The sequence below is a fragment of the Triticum dicoccoides genome, chromosome 3B, assembly GCF_002162155.2.
Source record: "Triticum dicoccoides isolate Atlit2015 ecotype Zavitan chromosome 3B, WEW_v2.0, whole genome shotgun sequence".
Taxonomy (NCBI): domain Eukaryota; kingdom Viridiplantae; phylum Streptophyta; class Magnoliopsida; order Poales; family Poaceae; genus Triticum; species Triticum dicoccoides.
Genome location: NC_041385.1, coordinates 762,902,043 through 762,922,743, shown reverse-complemented (window position 1 = coordinate 762,922,743; position 20,701 = coordinate 762,902,043). Strand labels below are relative to the sequence as shown.

Genomic DNA, 20,701 nt, shown 5'->3' with positions numbered 1-20,701 from the left:
GCCCCCAGAGGCGGGCGCCGACTATGCGAGGGTGTCGCCAGTGGTGGGGAAGACAGGGGTCTGGGCTGCAGCCCCGCGATCTGGAGGGATTGGCGGAACGAGATCCAATCCAGAGTTCATCTTTCCCGGCGGTTCGGTGCTGCTCCAGCGGATCCGTAGGGAGGGAATATCAGGAGAGGATGTGTCCAATCGGTGGTGATGGGTCCCGAGAGTCGCGGCTCCGGTCATGGCGGTGGTGGCGTCCCCTCTGCCGGGGATGACGGACCAAGTGGTGGGTCCTTGTGGCGGCGGATCTTGGGATCCCGCTCCCGGGGACGTTATAGGATGCGCGTGGGCCCGGAGCTTCCTCCGGCGTCAACACCACTGGATGCGGGATCGCGGCGGCTTGCCGTTGTATGGGCGATGACAGCGGCTGGCGCGATGGTGGGTACTCCCTGTAGTACCCGGAATCGGGGTGGTAGCCCCTCTTCATCGACGGTGGCAGAATTCGGGGTTGTGTGGGCGACTAGGAGTCTGGATCTCGAGGTGGCGACGGCCTTTCTGAGGCTGGTGGCGGTATGGGACGTCCACTCCATCAACAGATCGGGTTTGATGCGGCTCGGCAGGTGACACATGTGCCTCTTTTGGAGTTTTCGGGCAGCGCATGTCGCCGACAGGTGAAGCCACCGGTGGATGCGTTACTGGCGGATGCTACGGACGACGTCTTATACGGAGACGTCAAGTCATGCCTGTTACCGGCAGGTGATGCTCAGTGGCTCTGGCGGAGGTGTCATGTTTGGCCTGTTGATGTTGGATCAAAAATGATGCGACGTAGCGGGAGGCAGGCGGTATGTGAATTCTTTGTCATCCGTTGTCTTCTCCAGAGGTATCCGGCTATCGAGGCATCGTAGAAAGATAAGAGCGGATGGTACAGATGGCTTTAACGATGAGTTTATGCACTCCAGTGGAACACATGATCTCTGATTGGGCTATGTAGACGCGCATCTATGTTGTGTCCTTGATGAAGGTAGTGGATTGAAGCTTGGCTTTGGGACGAGAATCCGGAGTTCAACCTTGTGGTGCACTCGCCATCATCGGTGTGGCTTTGATTTGTAGGTGCTCGAGGATGAGGTTTCATGGAAATTCAGTTCTCGGTTTTGGTCCTAGCTCGAGTATGTATCACAATCAGTGGCTTCAACAATCAAAAACCTCATGCTCCCCCTGCAATTTGTAACACAAGTTTCCTGTCCTAGTGGTGTGTTCATGGTGTACTCCTGCTCACAATTATGGATGTATCCTGCGCTGTCGCTGAGTTATGATAATTTGAAGATTTATCAGCATATAGAGACATGTTAATATTTGTATCTCCTAAACCTTCTCATTGTACATGCCTATCCGGACCTCTAGAGAAAGTTTTGTTGTAGTACTACGCAAAAAGTTCCTGAGAAGATTAACATTGGATAATCACTTCTAAACACAGTAAAACACGAGGATAAAAATAGTTACCAGGACAGCAGATGACCAGATAATCACGTGCAATTATAAATTATTATTATTTTATATATTGGGAACGATTCATACGGCCGGCCAATATAATTACAGCCCAGATTTCCCTAAAAACAAGATAATTACAACCCAGATACCCTGAGTCAGGATACCTGGACCGGCTCGTCTCTCCTCTCCCGCATCGCCGCCGCCCACGCACTAATCTTCTGTCGTCCGTACCGTCCCGATCTGCACACTGGCCGCCGATTGATGGCGCCGCGCGGCTGCAACAAGAAGAAGAGGGGCACGAAGAGGAGCCCCGTGTCCGACCTCTCGGACGACCTCCTGGTCGAGATCATCTCGCGCGTGCCCTACCAGTCCACCTGCTGCTGCAAGTGCGTCTCCAGGCGGTGGCGCGACCTCGTCTCCCACCCCGACCACCGCAAGAAGCTGCCCCGGTCGACCCTCGCCGGCATCTTCTACCAAACCTTCAGAGGGGAACGCTTCCCAGCTATGCTTTGCGGTTACCAAAGCGTGTCAGGGAACTGGTGCACTAGCATGGACTGCTCCCTCTCGTTCCTGCCCAACTGCAAGAGAGTTAACATGTACCTGCTGGACAGCTGCAATGGTCTCCTCCTCTGCCTTTGCTGGAACCAACCTTCTGAAGTCAATGGATTTGGTTACGTGGTGTGCAATCCCGCCACTGAGACATGGGTGACCCTACCTGCCACCACCTGGTCCAGCAAGGTGCGGACTGCCCGCCTAGGGTTCGACCCCTCTGTCTCCTCCCACTTCCATGTGTTCGAGTTTGTTTCTACTACTGGTGTTGTGGATGTGAACATGCAGGGTCATGATACAGGCAAGAAAACAGTGGGGGTCTATTCCTCTAAAGCTGGAGTTTGGACAAATGGAGTTGTCTGGGACAGTCCACTTTCGATATCCCGTTTTCCAAGAAGCATATTTTTCAACAAGATGCTGCATTTTTCTTCAGATAATAATTTGGTTGTAGCAATTGATGTGGAGGGTAATCACAGGTTCATTCGTGGCTCCATGCCAGATTCTACTCGTGGTATTCCTAATGTTTATCTATCACGGGGACAATTGCATTTGGCAAATGAGAGTGTTTCTGAACTCTCAATCTGGGCTCTTGAGGATTTTAGTAGTGAAAACTGGACCCTGAAGCACAGTGTTAGTCACTTACAACTGCTTGGAAGAGAGTATTCAGTGTTCGCGGGGAACTACAGAGTAATCTCAATCCACCCAGAACACAATGTGATATTTATTGTATGTGAGCAGTTGTACATGCTGACTGGCCCATCACTGACGAAACTAATGGCATATGAAATGGATTCCAGGGAGCTGCGTTTTATATGTGATCTTGAATGGGGTTGCAGGACTCCTTATCTTCCTTATGTTCCCTTGCTCTCGGAGCCATTTGCAGATGAGCAATAGAAGTATTCAATTATTTGTGTGGTGTCAAGTTTTGTATCTCTTTTTGTTTTGAAACGGAACATGTTTATTGTTTTTTTGATCTTGTGTAGACCTTTATGAAGTCGTGATAGTTTTGTTTGGTGCTTGAGTGCACTCATGTATCTGACTTGATGCAGCTTGCTATGGCAGTTAACAACTTAGTAACTCTGCGTACGTGTGTTTGTGCACGTATACTAGCATCTCATGCAACTATAACACCATATAGTAGCTCGGTCCTTTCTGCTTGTGTTTGTGCATGTATGTTAGCAGGCCATGCAACTCTAACACCATAGTACCAAAACACAGCTAGATACTTTTAACATTTTATTTCATATATCTTAAATATCTAAATTATGGTTTCTTTTTCTGACTAATTTATCTCTATTGTAATTTCTAGATTCAATATTTGTGCTTTGACCTTACATTTTTCACATTTAGATAATATTTGTCCTCATATCACTACTAGAATTTCTAAGTTTTCCGAGTACCAGAAAAACACGGCGAAAGCCGTTTCCCACTCGGCAGAGACTTTACCAAATCCAATTCCTAGCTAAGGGTACTCGGCCCGAACCTTGCAGGCAAAGCCCACTTTGCCGAGGGAATAACCCAAAAAAGGGAAGAAGACGACACGACAACTAGATGGATATATATTGAGCTAAGATTTGAAGATAGTGTGTCTCGAATATTTATGAAATGATATCGGAGATTGGTGTGGTGAGTGCACATTAAATACTTACAAAGCCCAGATCAAGACCATAACATCTTCCAGTACATTGAAAATTTGTTTCTCAATAAATGCTTCAGTTTGTTGGTTGTTGTATACCACTCCCTTCATCCGGGTTTATTAGGCCTCTCTTATTTTCGACTAAACTTTGACCTATAGGTTGAACTAATAAAATGTATATGTCACAAAAATTATACCATCAAAAGCCCTTTTCAGTAGTGTACTTTTGTAGCATATAATTTATATTGTATTAATCGTATAGATGGTCGAAGTCTGGCCCAAAATATGAGGGGCCCAAAAAACCCGGACAGAGGTAGTATATTATAGTAAAAGAGACTGAGCTATTGCAAAGCCAATTAAGTTTGATGGTCATTGCATCCAACTTAAGGAGAATCATACGTTTGTAGCGATGAAAATGATGAATGACTTATATGTATTGATCCTGAAGAAAGTTCTTTTTTTCTTTTCAAAAATCATGTATCGCGCGCTCTCCACATCCATTCATTGAATGGAAGCAACAGAGTTCGCAAGGCTAATGTGATGGAAGCCCTACCAGAATCCTAAAGAAAGGTAGACTAGCACACATAATACATCCTATGTATACTATACGTAACAAAACTAATATAACAAAACACTAATAAATTTCGGAAGAGTCATCTTAACTGTGTTGTACACATGCAAGCAGACTCTTTCGGTGTGCATGACTATAGTATCAAGAAATAGCAAGCACATATTAAAGGGTCCCCTATTTTCAGAATTAAAGGGTCCCATATATTTTCTTGACGGTGCTACATAGGCTTACACCGGCCTAAACCATTTTCATATCATAAAAAAGACTAATATACAACACAATGACTGCAACAAGTAGCACCCGACACAGACAAGAAGGAGCAAGGAACAACATAGGAGAACCAAAAGTGAGCTACAACATGCAGGCAACACGAAGAACTTAGCACCCATCACCATCAGGCAGATCGAGAAGAGCGGGAACTAGCATTATTGGATTAGTCGAAAGGAGATTCGACATTGAGATCACGTATATAAGAAGCTGCCTGCTACCCTGCAACCAGTCTGTACCTTGAAGATCTAGGAGAGTCGCAACCACTATTGAAGGGCTTCCTACTGCCTAGCCACAACACATGAGTGAGAGAGCCACATACTGTGCCGAGGCGCAATGTTCCATCAAGACAACCATGAACCTCCTTTGGACCACATCACGGCCACCATCACAAATAGAGAGAACAAGAAAACTATGTGAGGCCTCACGCATCGTCGAAGGGAGACGAACCCCGAGAGCTCGCGCCGCTGCCACGAGCCCCAAGAGAGAGGTCGGCCAACATCACCAAGATGACTAAGGCAAAGAACGCCGCCACAATCCACTTCCACTGCCACCACTAAACACTTCATTGACCCAACCAACATTAGTACATCGTTGTTGCACATAGACCGACCCAAAATCTCATCACTGACCGATTTTTGGCCAGTCAGCATCGGCGTCTATGATGACTACCCTCATCACCAACCAAAAACCGGCCAGTGATGACTCACTGTTGAAGGCTGGACTGTTAGTAATGTAATTTTGATGACACAAAGAAACAAATCATTGCTGACCAATACTTCACAATTGGTTGGTTAGTGATATGTTTACGAAAGCACAAAAAGTAGCATAATCTAGGTTCACATACAGATAGTTGAGCCACATATATACACACTTGTAATCAAACATACACATAAGAAGACTACATGAAGCACAACAAGAACGCCACTAATTAACATCAACTCAATCTATTCACAATTCCGTCCTTGAAGGTCGGTGTTGGCTCAAATCAAAAGAACACAAAAGATTGCATGGATGAAAATATTCCTGGATGCCTACTATTCCGAGCACAAGCACGCTACATGTGTCTTACTTCCATCTCTTTCAAGGACGGTCCCTCCTCCTCTCAACGCTTCCCCCTCCTCTGAAGTCTCAACATTTGAGAGATGGTGTGTCTGCGGGGGGCCATGGGATGAAGGCCACACGGCAACTAGTTGGATGTACATTGAGCTAAGATTTGAAGGTAGTGTGTCTCTAATATTTATGAATTATATGGGATGTTGGTGTGGTGGGTTCACACTAAATACTTATAAAGCCCAAATCAAGACCGTAGTATCTTCGAGTACATTGAAAATTTGTTAATCAATGCTTCAGTTTTTGTTGTTTGTTGTATACTATCATAGTAAAAAAGACTAAGCTAGTGTAAAGTCAATTCAATTTGATGGTCATTGCATCCGGCATAAGGAGAACCACATGGTTGAAGTGATGAAGAAAATGGTGAATGACATCTATGTATTGATCCTAAAAAAGTTAATATTTCTTTTCAAAAATCATGTAGCCCTCCCCGGATCCATTCATTGAATAGAACCAACAAAGTTCACATGGCTAATGTGGCGGAAGCCCTACCAGAATCCTCAAGAAAGGTAGACTAGTGCACATAGTACATCCTATATATACTATACTTAATGTAACACTAATAAATTTCGGAAGAGCCATCTTAACTATATTGTACACGCACAAACAAACCGTTTGGGTGCGCAGGACTATAGTAGCAAGAAATAGCAATCGCATACCCCTGGACACTTTTTCAGAATTAAAGGTTCCCCGCTTTTTCTTGATGGTGCTACAGCGGGCTTACGCTCACCTGAACCATTCTCATATCACAAATTAAGACTATGATAGAACACAACGACTACAACAAGTAGCATCCGGCACACATAAGAAGGGACAAGGAACAACATAGGAGAACCGGAAACAAGCTACATAAGCAACCAACAGCAAGGACTTATGACCCATCACGAGTAAGCATACCGAGAAGAGCGAGAACTAGCATTGTTGGATCAGTGGAAAGGGATTCGGCACCAAGAAGACATAGAGAAGAAGCCGCCTGCTACCATGTGATCAGTTTGCAACAACTTGAAGATCTAGGAGTGTCGCAGCCACCACTATGAGACAACTTCTTCATGGGCACTGGTTGATCTAGTAGCCATGGCCATTGAGTTTTATCCAACAACCCATCACTGTGAAGGGTTTGCACTCCGTCGTATGGTTCAACGCCCTTGCATGTCTGTGTTAGACAATGACATGATAGCAAGTTGCAATATTGAGCACCAATTAAATGACTAACACGAAGAGCAACAAAGAAGCAAAACTTATGAACTCTTTATGTGACGCGCCCTTGGCCACCTTCTTTGCAATTGTGTATATGCACCACAATACTTTTTGAGGGCATTTTGAATAGTGTACCATCGATGGAGTACTGATCTCATACCACGATCATGGATCACCTTCATGTCGTGGGCCGCGTAGTGCTTGTGCTCATTGAACCAAACACGCACATTTACCCAAAATGTTGTGTTATGATTCATGCCTTGAAACTTAACTTGTGCCCAACCACGCATCATGCAACAATTCATCCTTCTTCTTCAAGTACATAACCATCATGTTTTCTTCAGAAGTCAACAGCGACAACGACAAAATATTCACTGTGACATTTGGCCGAACACTTGTCGGACGACGGCGACGGTGAGGTCTCCGTCCGTGCGATTGCCGAGTGGTATGGGGGAGGGGTGGGAACTAAGAACATCTACAGCCAGACGGCTCAAACCTGCCTCATATGCCTGGTCGGTCGGCCCGGTCACTGCCCGGTCATGATTTTTTTACCCAGGCGCATCCCTCAAATGGCCCTCAAACGCCTGGGCTGACCGGCACCCCTCATATTCAGCCCAAATATGGGGCAGATATGGGGGTGCCCGGGCGCACCCGGGCACGCCCGTCACGTCGGACCCGACGACCAGACCCTACCCCAAATTGCATCAAAACCACCCCCAAGACCAGCCGGATCAATTTGCTATGTCCTCTCTTCTTCGTCTTCCGTGCCGTCCGTCTCGCACTCCGCTGCTGCGCCTGCTTCGCGGCCATTCCTAGGCTCTCCGCCACTAGTTGCGGAAGAGCCCTCCCTTCCTCGCCGCGAGGGATGTCGTCGCCGGCCCGGACGCCACCGTGGTACGTCCAGCAACTCTCTGGCTCCGTCTTGCGTTTGATGTGTTGGACACATTGTCCGACCGGATTTTTTGTGATCTTGTTAGGGAAAATGATGGATTCTGATGCTTCATCGGAAGACGCCAGAAATCTCAGAAGATCAAGATGCGACTCAACTGATGAACTTTCTGCAGATGTATTAGAATCTTTGAGATGAGTGGGTGCACACACAACTACTCAATTATCTTGTGGAGTACATATGGACCCACAATCGCAACCAAGGAGCCAATGTTTGAGTTTGGCACTTAAAGTAAATCTATGCTTCGTACCAACATTTGCTATTTACATGCAGCATTGGCTTGTACGATCGACGTGCATGTATTTGCATGGATCTAAGAGTCCGGATTTAAGATATGTGGATGCCGGAACAGAAATACGAGGATCTATCTGCATGCATACGCGGACGTATAGGGGGTCAGATTTGTCAAGTCCGGGTGTAGATCTAACCTGAACAGAAACGCAGCACATGACGGCCCAAGACTTTTTTCTTGTCGAGAGAAACATAATAAACAAACTAACCTGAGTAGTTCCATTAAAAAGGACTCCCGGCTGTCCCTCAAAAAAAAAAAAGACTCCCGGCTGCATACTGCTGCCTCTGCTCTCACTCTCAGTGCTCTGCTCTCACTCAGTGCTCTGCTCCACCGACCGGCAGGCCGCAGCCACTGCTTCTCTACTGGATCTGATGGAAGAAACTTCGCTGGAGGCCGCGATTGGGTGGCTGGTGCAGGCCATCTATGCTGGCCTCCTAGTTGGCGGCGAGCTCGATGGTTGGATTCGCCGGGCTGGGCTCGCGGATGACATCGAGAGGCTCAGATCTGAGGTGGAGGGAGTCGAGATGGTCGTCTCTGCTGTCAAGAGGAGGGCGATCGGGAACCAGCCGCTGGCCCGGTCGCTCGCCCGCATCAGGGAGCTGCTCTACGGCGCGGAAGATCTGGTGGACGAGCTCCACTACTGGAGGCTCCAGCAGCAGCTGGAATTGGAAGGAGGTAAGCCCCCTAGATCCATCCGTTTTCTTTACTCCGCGTACTGATTTGTTAAGTTTGACCGAATTATATTAACAAATATCAACACCTACAATACCAAATAAGTATAATATGAAAAATTATTGCTTGATGGATCATGGATCTGATGATGTTAATTTGATATATTGTGAATGTTGATAAGTTTTTCTATAACTTGGTCAAACTTCAAAAACTTTGACTCAGGGAAAACATAGTATGCAAAGTAAAACGAAACGGAGGGAGCACAAAATATATGGATAAACAGCTCAGGAGTTAAATTTCTGCCCATTCTCAAAGAAAGAGAGTTAAATTTTCGTTGCATATTTTCTTTTGGCACAGGCACAAGGCATGACCTTGACGAAACGGATGCACATGGATCACTGCAAGTGGAGAGATCGACTGGGAGTAGCAGTGTTGGCGGATTACGGTCCGAGTCCTGGGGACACTTTGATATCGAGGAATTTGTTGAAAATGGAGGGCCTGTCAAAGCAATATGTAAACACTGCCGTGCAGTGGTTGTGTGCACAACTGACAAGGGGACACCTATTTTGCGCAAGCATCTCAAGAGTAAAAGTTGTAAGAAGAAACGTGGAGCAAGTGACCCTTCAAGGTAACTGGGAAATTTATATCTTCATGGGTGGTCAGCACATTTGAAGAGTCTTCTGTATACATCTATGGTGGTTCTAACAGCCAATCCACCATCTTTTTTTTTCTTATTGCAGCACTGGTGATGCTACTGCAAGTGCTACTTCTACTGCAACTGATGGTATTTCATCCACCAGAAACATGAGAGGGTCTGAGGTTGAGGAGCCAAAACACGGCACCAGATCCGACACATACACTTGGGACAAGGTCACCTTTTCCAATAGGATAAAAGACATAACTCATCAGTTGCAAGGCATCCGAGGAGATGTGAGAGCAGCTCTAATGATACTTGGGTCAGACTCTAGTGCAAGTTCAAACCACCATGTAGAACATCCACACCGTAGAACATCAAGTCTTGTTCAGGGAAAAGTTTATGGGAGAGATTATGAGAAGGCAGAAATCATACGGCTGATAAAAGGACACAAATTATCTAGCAGTGTAACAGTTCTGACTGTTTTAGGCATTGGTGGGGTTGGGAAGACAACCCTGGCTCAACTGGTATACAACGATCCATCTGTGGAAAGTCAATTTGACCACAGAATATGGATTTCAGTGTCCAACAAATTTGATGAAACGAGAATCTCAAGAGAGATGTTGGATTTTGTCTCCCAAGGAACACATGAAGGGCTGTACAGCTTTGCCAGGCTTCAGGAGGTCTTGAGAGGTTATGTTAAATCAAAGAGGGTTCTACTTGTTTTAGATGATGTCTGGGATGACATGAATGATTGCCAGTGGAACCAACTATTAGCCCCTTTCAAATCTGACAATGCAAAAGGCAATATCATACTTGTGACAACTAGAAAACCATCTGTTGCAAAAAGGAGAGGTACGGTTGAACCAATTAAGTTACATGGTTTGAAAGAAGATGATTTTTGGATATTGTTTAAAGCGTGTGTGTTTGGTGATGAGAACTATGAAGTGAAAGGTAGTCTTAGGACTTTGGCATGGCAGATAATAGAGAAGTTGAAAGGAAACCCGCTAGCTGCAGAAACTGCAGGGGCATTATTAAGACAGCATCTTACCAGTGAACATTGGAGTAACATTCTGAAGAACGAAGATTGGAAATCCCTGCAACTCAGAAGAGGCATTATGCCTACTTTGAAGCTTTGTTATGATCAACTGCCCTACCATTTACAACAATGCTTCTCATATTGTGCTATATTCCCTTGCAATTATCGGTTTCTCGCTGAGGAGATAGTTCGTATTTGGATTTCACAGGGATTTCTGAAGTGTAGTCATTCAGGTATGAGATTGGATGAGATAGGACGGCTCTATCTGACTAATTTAGTGAACCTGGGCTTCTTTCAGCAGATTGAAGGAGGCTACTCTTCAAACAATCAAACTACTTATGTTATGTGTGGTCTTATGCATGATTTCGCAAGGGTAATTTCAAGAGCTGAGTGTGCAACTTTGGATGCTCTACAGTGCAATGAAATTTCATCAACTGTGCTACATTTGTCAATAGTAACTGGTCGTGTGTATTGGTATGATGAGAAGTTTCAACAGATATTGCGAAATACATTGAAAAAAGTTAAAAATTTGAGATCATTGGTCTTAATTGGACAGTACGACTCCCAATTGTTCCAACAAGTATTTGAGAAGGCACACAATTTGCGTCTGTTACAAGTATCTGCAACTGCTGGGTCTCATTCCTTCCTATGCGGTTTGGTAAATCCTACACATCTTCGGTATCTAAACCTACAGGATGCTCATGTTTGGCCGGGAGATTTACCACAAGTTTTGAGCAAGTTTCTCCACCTTCAAGTATTAGAAGTTGGCTTATGCCGTGATACTTCGTTTACCCTTGAGCGGATGGTTAATCTAGAGGATTGTGGTGAAAGGCTTATATTTCCATCTCTAGAAAGACTTCCGTTTCTTACGACGTTCAAGTTGAGCAACCTGCGGAAAATTAGAGAAGTATCAGTTCCATCATTGCAGGAGCTGATTTTAGTTGAAATGCCAGAGTTGGAGAGATGCACCTGCACGTCCCTAGGGGATTTGAACTCTAGTTTAAGGGTACTGGAGATCCGGAGCTGCCCTGCACTCAAGGTGTTCGATCTGTTTGAGAAAGGTCATAACTTTGTTGAGCAGCCATCATTGTATGAAGGTCATAACTACGAAACTGGGTGGAAGCTATGGTTGCCCGGTCTTAGAGTACTCACAGTAATCAATTGTCCTCATTTACTGATGCCGTGTCTCCTACCACATTCAACTAATGTTTCTAGACTGCACATCGACGGAGTTCCAACACTTCTGAAGATGGAGGGATCGTCCACAGAAAATCTAGAAATTTCTCCAAATAGTCGATCTGGTGAGAATTCCGATGAGACAGTGAGATTGGATGGAAAAATATTGGCATTCCATAATTGGGGGGACCTAAAATCCTTGAGCATATCATGTTGTGGAAACCTAACATCTATTTCATTTCGAAGTCTTAATCAGCTCTTCTCTTTAAGCGATCTCCGTATAGTAGGGTGCAGAAAACTTTTCTCTTCAGATGTTCGGCCAGAGGTTACCGATGAATATGCGACAGGTGCATATCGGTTTGGCCTCCGGTGTCTCAGAAGTCTCTATATTAGTTCATCAGGAATAACGGGGAAGTGGTTATCTTTGATGTTGCAACATGCGCAGATCCTGAAGGAATTGTTCTTAAATGACTGCCCTCAATTTACACAGTTACAGATTGAAGAGGAAGAGAACAGTCAACCAAATTTTATCTCAGCCCCAGAGGCTTCATCAAGCTGGGGTCCAGATGGACTTTTGTGCATTCCATTAAATCTCACCTCCTCTCTAGAAAAGATAGCTATTTCTCGAAGCCCTTATTTGAGATTTTACGGGAACAAGGAAGACTTTGCTGGATTTACCTCCCTGCAGGAGCTAATAATTCGATGCTGTCCTGGGCTGCTCTCATCCTTGGCGCATAATGAAGGAAATGATGTCCAGGCAAACAGAACATGGCTTCTTCCACAGCCACTTGGACAAGTTGTGATCAGTAACTATGACCACAAAACACTATCACTCTGCTTCATGGGTAATCTCACCTGTCTCAGAAAATTGGAAGTATTGGAAAGCCCAGGCTTGGAATCTCTACAGCTGCATTCCTGCACATCGCTTGAAGATTTGAGAATTCGTGAATGCAAACAGCTTGCCACAGTAAAGGGAATGCAATCCCTTGTGAACCTCATGAATTTGGAAGTACAAGAAAACCCTAGCTTGGTATCTCTACAGTTGCATTCCTGCAAGTCGCTGGAAGATCTGAGAATTGAAAAATGTGAATCACTCATCGCACTAGAGGGCTTGCAATCCCTTGTGAACCTCAGAAATTTGGCCCTACTCAACTCCCCTGGCTTGCCTCCATATTTGGAACGTTTGTTGGGGCACTATGAGCTGTGCCCTCGACTCGAAAGTCTTCACATTGATGACTTGTCTCTCCTTAACATGTCACTGTGCAAAGGCCTCACTTGCCTCCAATGCCTACGACTTGAGAAGCTGGAACGGGGAGGGACAAGACTAACAGATGAGCAAGAGAGAGCGCTACTGCTCCTCAGGTCCCTGCAAAACCTTGAATTTCAAGATTGTTTAAACCTCGTACATCTTCCTGCGAGACTGCACAGCCTTCCTTCCCTCAAGACATTGATGATCGTTTGTTGTGAAGACATCCCAAGGCTGCCTAAGAAGGGCCTCCCATCTTCGCTGGAACGGCTAGTGATATACGATTGCAGTACTGAGCTAAGAAAACAGTGTGAATCGCTAACAAGAGGCAAGCTAAGGGTTACGATGAATGACTGAATTTTGTGCAGCGAGATGCAGAAACATCTTTATTTCAAGATTCAAGACGCATGTCCTTGTTCGGGGATATGTGCTGCAGCTCACCGCTCGATTTACAACTGTTCTACCATTGATCATGTTATCTTGAGAATTGACATAACTCAGCGTCGTGCTAAAATGAGCAGTCTCTCTGCAAGCATTTGAAGATGTTGAACATATTGTTGCTGAAGTACCCATCTTTAGGATCACGACATATACCGTATAATTATAAGGTATTGGAGAGAGTGCTCAGGTCATCCCTGTTCCTCCTGGGCGACCTGTTATGTAACCTATGTTTGAAGAAATAAATTATGCTAGACATATTTATGTACTCTTATGAGTATCAAATACTTGTGTTATTCTGCAGAGTTTTGATTTCACACCAGAACCTCATCCTCTGGTAATTTTTGTCTTATTCTGCAGAGTTTTGGTGTCTCATAATCTCATCTCTGCTATTAACATGTTCGGATTTCTGGAAGCAAACTGGTAATTTTTGCTCTATTATTGCTGTCATGCCAACTAAAAACAGTCAACAGTTTCTGGGCCAGTAGGTAGGTGTGGCCCGAGTGCTTTGTAATTGTAAACTGGATGGTGTGGTTTCATCAAATGGAATCGGGGTGAGAGCCCTTTTGATCTAAAAAAGGAAAAGAGCAGTCAACAGGTAACCCTATCTGTTTCATTATTTGTTATTCAGTCTCATACTGTGGACTGAAATAGCTGATTAATGACTGCATGCAGAAGATGCATCCACAGATGCATGTGGCCTCGATGCCTTTATGCAGCTGGCTATTGCCGTTTTACTTAGTAACTATGCTCGCGTTCGCCCTTACATATGGTGGTAGTTCGTGCAATTGCAATACCCTAGCACTTAACCATGGATACCATGATCGCTTTGTTGAATGATGATTGTTGGAATAAGTTTTATGTTTATTTCTCCTTGCGAATAATTTGTCTGTATTGCAATTTTTTTTTGTTTAAAAGTGTGCTTTGGGCTTTTTTGGCATTTGGAAAACTACAGGCCTGGCACTTCACTTATGTGGATCTGCTTTTGTTTTGTAATGCTTGAATGCCTAACAATTGGCTTGGGAGCTTTTGTTTATCTCCACTCAATGATGAAATTGTCTGTATGTAAGGCAACTTTCTCATAATGAGATAATGCTGTTAAGGATGTACAGCTCGGAAATTCATACTGGATTTATGTCATTTCGTAGACTGAAAATTTTCTGAATTCCTTCCACCTGAAATAGAAGACTTTTTATGGTGTCAGTTAGTAAGCTAGCTATCTGAACACTGTAGAACATGTTGAGACAATATTAACCTATTAAAGGACCAGTATTCGTTTTGTTACATCAACTAACAGTTATGTCACTGGATTGCCCTATTATAATCTTGATTTTATTTCCTAACTTAACTTTGCTTCGCTGAAAGCAGGTTTGAGTACTTTATAAGCAGCAAATGCCACCAGGGAATGCTCCATGTTGTAAGAAATTTGTGAACTCTGAACCTAATCAAGTGCTTCTAACACAAGGTACTATATAGGTACCTGATATTTGGAAACTGTCAAATCCCTTTACCTGCTCACACAATATCCCTGAAACAGCAACTGTTCCACTGGTTTTTTGAAACAGCAACAGTTACAATGAAGAAAAACCCATCACTGGTTTGTCACTGCCAAAGGTGGGTGCAGGAGATGATGATGATGCGCTGCTAATATTGGACATGCCAGGGGTAAGCTCATTTTCATAATCAAGAAAGAGAGAATTCCTTATTTGTTAACGTATAACTTTGTATAGATCTCGCGTATTCCGTTTGCATACGGTTGTACATATACGCGTATAGGGTTTATTTCTTGGTCTCCAAGACTTGTAACCTACTATAAATATATGAGCCGATCGCCCCTTGAGAGGCGTCTTTCCTCAAACTATTTCTCGTTTATATGGTATCAGCCCTACATCCTAAAACCTAGCTTCCGCCGCCACCGAAACCCTAAGCCGCCGCCGCCATCCTCCCTCCGCGCCGCCGCAGCTCCTCCCTCCTCCCCAGGCCGCCGCCATGTCGACCTCCCCCTCCACTTCCTCTGCACTTGGGGCCTCCACCTCATCGACGCTCCAGACGCAGACTGCCGGGGCCATGATCTCGTCCGTTGCATCGCCGGCGTCCCAGGCCGTCCATGTCGTCAGCGTCAAGACGCATGTCCCCGTTGTCCTCGACCTCCAGAAGTCCAACTACGCCAAGTGGCGTATGCTCATCACCGTCCTCCTCGGCAAGTACGACCTCACCGGCCACATCTCCGTCGTCACGCCGCCGGATGCCCGCTCGGCGGACTGGCAGCGTCAGGACTTCGTCGTGCTCTCGTGGATCTACGGCTCCATCAGCGAGGACATCCTCGACACAATCATGGCCCAAGATCAGACCGCGTACGAGGCCTATGCGCTGATCCGGAACCTCTTCCTCGACAATCAGCTCACCCGCGCCGTCTACCTCGAGGCGGAGTTCCGGGCCCTCGTCCAAGGCGACCTCACCATCACCGCCTACTGCCATCGCCTGAAGGCCCTCTCCGACGCGCTCGCGGACGTGGGGCAACCCGTGACCGACCAAACCCTGGTCCTCACCTGTCTCCGGGGGCTCAACCCCCGCTTCTCCGACATCACCACCCTCGTCACGATGCAGGTTCCGGCCCCCACCTTCCTGCAGACCCACTCCATTCTTCTCCTCCGCGAGAACCAGCTCGCCAACGCCGCCCCGGGCGGCCCCATGCCGTCCCAAGTCGCACTCTACGGCAACACCACCGGCTCCTCCAACGGTGGCAATTCCGGTGGCAATGGAGGCCAAGGTGGCCGCTGGTTGAAGAAGAAGAAGAACGACGGCGGGAGCGGCGCCAACTACAACCATGCCAACCCTGCCGCCGCGCCCGGTCCGTGGATCTGCTTCAACCCCTACACTGGGTAGACACAGCAGATGCAGCCCACCTGGCGCCCCTACGGCGCTCCGGCCGCTGCCGCCGGGGGCGCCGGCCTCCTCGGGCCAGCCCCGCGGTCCACCGCCCCGGCACCGCTGTCCCGCCAGTCCACCTGGGTGCCCCCAGGCCAGGTCTCCTACACGACCCAGCTGGCGCCCCTGCATGGCCAGGCGTGGGGCACCAACCCGCCTCCACCCGCGGTGCCCTACCACCCTGCCGGCTCCACTCCGGCTCCTGCATGGGACTGCTCCGCCCTCGTCGCCGCCCTCAACGCCACCGCTGGGCCCTCTGCCGCCGGCTCCTCCACGCCGGGTGCTTGGGTGATGGACTCCGGCGCCACCTCGCACATGGTCTCCGACCCCGGTATACTCTCCACTTCCTCCCATCCTCCTCCCTCTCTTCGCGTCATTGTCGGCAATGGTGTTCCCCTTCCTATCACCACCACCGGCCATGTCACTCTCCACACACCTAGTCACACATTTTATCTCAACAATGTTCTCGTTGTTCCAGATATCATCAAAAACCTCCTTTCTACTCGTCAATTTACAATTGATAATTCTGTTTCTGTGGAATATGACCCATGTGGTTTTTCTATTAAGGATCTGCACACTCGGCGCGAGATCATTCGCTGCAGTAGCCCCGGACCGCTCTACGAGTTCAACGCCAACACCAACCCCACCACCTCCCCGTTTGGACTCGTCGCCACCACCACCACATCGGAGCTATGGCATCGTCGCTTAGGACATCCCGGTCGTGACTCTATGTCACATTTATCTTCAGAATTTTCTATTCCATGCAATAAAAGTACTCAAGTGTGTCATGCATGCCAACTTGGCAAGCACGTGCGTTTACCTTTTTCTAGATCATCAACAGTCTGTGTTGCTCCGTTTCAATTACTTCATTGCGATTTATGGACCTTACCTGTTGCTACTAATTTACCTTGTCATTGTTGATGACTTCTCTCATTTTATGTGGACGTTTCCCCTTCACCGGAAATCCGACACATGTGATATTCTCATCAATTTTGTTGCATACGCACGCACACAGTTCAACCTTCCCGTCATATCCTTCCAGACCGATAATGGTACCGAGTTCGTCAACTCTACCTTCATCGAGTTCCTTGCACGCAACGGTATACACCTCCGCATGTCCTGCCCATACACTTCCCCTCAAAACGGCAAGGCCGAACGAGCACTTCGCACGCTCAACAACATTACCCGCACCTTGCTGTTCCAAGCTTATTTGCCCCCTGCGTACTGGGCCGAGGCCCTTGCCGTCGCAACCTTCTTGCTAAACCGTCGTCCAAGCCAAGCCTTGGCCTTCCGGATCCCGTATACCCTCCTCTACCAAAAACCCCCCTCCTTCTCCGACCTACGTGTCTTCGGGTGCCTATGCTACCCCAACCAGTCCGCCACGGCACCTCATAAACTCGCCCCTCGCTCCACCACATGCGTCTTTCTTGGGTACCCTGCATCGCATCGCGGCTATCGGTGCCTCGACTTAACGACACGCCGCATCATCATCTCACGACATGTCGTTTTTGACGAACACACCTTTCCTTTCGCCACCACTCGAACCGCTCAGTCTCCGGACGATCTCGATTTTCTTCTCGACCTGGTCGCCATGCAGCCAGCTCCCGCGGTCGTCGTGCCTCCCGCAGGCCAGCCCAACATGGCGCCGGCCTCCTCGGCCCAGCCCGACATGCATGGCTCGGGGCCTTCCACCCCGACGTCGATCGCCACAGCACCCGCCTCACCTGCGCCGCTCTCGGCTGCGTCACCATCCCCGTCCCCTTCTCCACCACCACCACCACCACCCCCTCCTCCTCCTCCTCGTCGCTCTCGGGACAGCACCGCCTCCACCACCAACACTCACACCATGCTCACTCGCGCCAAGCGTGGTATTTTTCAGCCCATTAATAAACTTAATCTATCGGCTGAACACTCCTCTCTCTCTCCTATTCCCAAAACATATCGCTCTGCTCTCCAGGATCCCCTTTGGCGTGCTGCCATGACTGAGGAGTACGATGCTATCCTTCAGAACCGCACTTGGACTCTTGTTCCTCGACCGGTTGGTGCTAACATTGTTTCAGGAAAGTGGATATTCAAGCACAAGTTTGGTGCTGACGGTGCTCTCGCTCGGTACAAGGCATGGTGGGTGGTCCGTGGATTCTCGCAGCAGCCTGGCATTGACTACGACGAGACCTTCAGTCCCGTCGTCAAGCCGGCCACGACCCGCGTTGTGCTCAGCATCGCCGTCTCACATGCTTGGCCGATTCATCAGTTGGACGTCAAGAATGCCTTCCTCCATGGCGATCTTGACGAGGTGGTCCACTGTGAGCAGCCACCCGGCTTCATCGACCCTACACGTCCTCACCATGTCTGCCTGCTCCACAAGTCACTCTATGGACTCAAGCAGGCGCCCCGCGCGTGGTACCAGCGGTTCGCTCATCACGCTCATCGACTGGGCTTTGTGGCTTCTCAGAGCGACGTGTCTCTGTTCGTGCTCCGGCACGGCTCTGAGATGGCCTACCTGCTCCTCTACGTGGACGACATCATCCTCACCGCGTCCAGCGCCGCGCTTCTCCAGCACATCACCGACCAGCTTCATTGAGAGTTCTCCATGACCGATCTCGGGGACCTGACTTACTTCCTCGGGATCTCGGTCTCTCGGTCTTCTTCCGGAATGCTTCTCTCGCAGCGGCAGTATGCCATCGATCTTCTTCAGCGCGCTGGCATGATGGATTGCAACCCGTGTGTCACGCCTATTGACACCCGTTGCAAGCTCTCCGCCGACGAGGGTCCCCTTGTCACCAACGCCACGGAGTACCGGAGTTTTGCCGGGGCCCTTCAGTACCTGACGCTCACTCGCCCCGACATTGCACATGCTGTTCAGCAAGCGTGCCTCTACATGCACGCTCCCCGGGAACCTCATCTCAACCTCGTTAAGCGGATTCTTCGCTATGTTCGTGGCACCCTCGACCTCGGTCTACAACTCCACTCCACACCGGCCACCTCGCTCACTGCATACTCTGACGCGGATTGGGCCGGCTGCCCCGACACCCGATGATCTACCTCTGGATACTATGTCTACCTTGGTGATAACCTGGTGTCTTGGTCCTCCAAACGCCAGGCCACGGTGTCTCGCTCCAGTGCCGAGGCCGAGTATCGAGCCGTGGCCCATGTCGTGGCTGAGTGTTGCTGGCTTCGTCAACTTCTCCTCGAGCTTCATCGTCCTCTACCATCCGCCACCGTTGTCTTCTGTGATAACGTCAGTGCTGTCTACATGGCATGTAACCCAGTCCAGCATCACCGCACGAAGCACATCGAGATTGACATCCACTTCGTCCGCGAGAAGGTGTCTCTCAGTCAGATTCGGGTTCTACATGTGCCATCCTCACAGCAGTTTGCCGATATCATGACGAAGGGCCTACCGACTCAGCTCTTCTTGGACTTTCGGTACAGTTTATGCGTTCGGCCGACGCACAAACTGCGGGGGGATGTTAACGTATAACTTTGTATAGATCTCGCGTATTCCGTTTGCATACGGTTGTACATATACGCGTATAGGGTTTATTTCTTGGTCTCCAAGACTTGTAACTCTACTATAAATATATGAGCCGATCGCCCCTTGAGAGGCGTCTTCCCTCAAACTATTTCACGTTTATATTATTTGACACTCTTAAATCATGTTCCTTATTTGACACTGGAAAATTTTTCTTCCCTATATGACCTATAGTCTTAATTTCTTTCCCTATATGACACTCTAGTGCATTTTGTTCACGTGAAAAGACCATTTTACCCATATGTATAATGTGACCACAAATATGTACAAGATAATAGTTGTTCCAAAAAAATCAGTCGGGTTATCCATATGTGACATCATATATGCTGGTATTGTCATGCCAGTCGATTTACTACTATGCTAAGAAATCATGACCGAGGCCTTCGATGGTTCATGTGCTAATTGACCTCACGGTCTGGCTAGTTGTCTATACGTATTTGTGTACATATACGCGGCCAGCTTGCCGGCCGGAGCATAGATATTTAAATACGTACGCATACCCTGACGATCAAGCGAATACATGTATTCTAGCTTCATATGACCCGGTTCATATACATACGCATGTTGGTTGCACCGAACTGGGCGTACGTTCGTGCTAGCACGCAACTTCCTTCCATACAGCTATAGGTCCTGCATGGGCCATGCAAATACGTGCACATGCACTAATGGCATGCACGTAGGTGATCACCGAAGCACACACAAAAGTGCTTAAAAATTCATTCATTTTTAAGAATGCATTTTAGTGTTAAAGCACACGTACTTTTGTACGTCAAACAGTCGCACTCACAAACCATACCGCATGAAACTAGACCCACAGCTGAATACGTTCTAAATACATTGGATGCATGCGCTCAGGTATACAGAATACACATGCATCTCAAAAAAGACCAACGGAGGAGATAACATGTTCAGCTGTGCTCACTCTCAGAAACGAATTTTCCCTAATTAGGCTCAATGCTACATATTTCTGGTCACATTATGTACAGGGG

General features: G+C 47.6%; 2 protein-coding genes across 2 annotated transcripts; both read left to right on the top strand.

The window, feature by feature from the left end:
* The first annotated feature begins 1,734 nt into the window (after positions 1-1,734).
* LOC119279944 (F-box protein At5g07610-like) lies at positions 1,735-2,916 on the top strand. Its single transcript, XM_037560992.1, has one exon. It carries the CDS (start codon positions 1,735-1,737, stop codon positions 2,914-2,916), a length of 1,182 nt encoding a protein of 393 aa, XP_037416889.1.
* Positions 2,917-8,317: 5,401 nt separating this feature from the next.
* On the top strand, positions 8,318-13,520 carry LOC119278351 (putative disease resistance protein RGA3). Its single transcript, XM_037559709.1, has 3 exons — positions 8,318-8,722; positions 9,077-9,347; positions 9,460-13,520. The coding sequence occupies exons 1-3, from the start codon at positions 8,419-8,421 to the stop codon at positions 13,169-13,171; spliced, it is 4,287 nt and encodes a 1,428-aa protein (XP_037415606.1). The 5' UTR covers positions 8,318-8,418; the 3' UTR covers positions 13,172-13,520.
* The last annotated feature ends 7,181 nt before the right edge of the window (positions 13,521-20,701 follow it).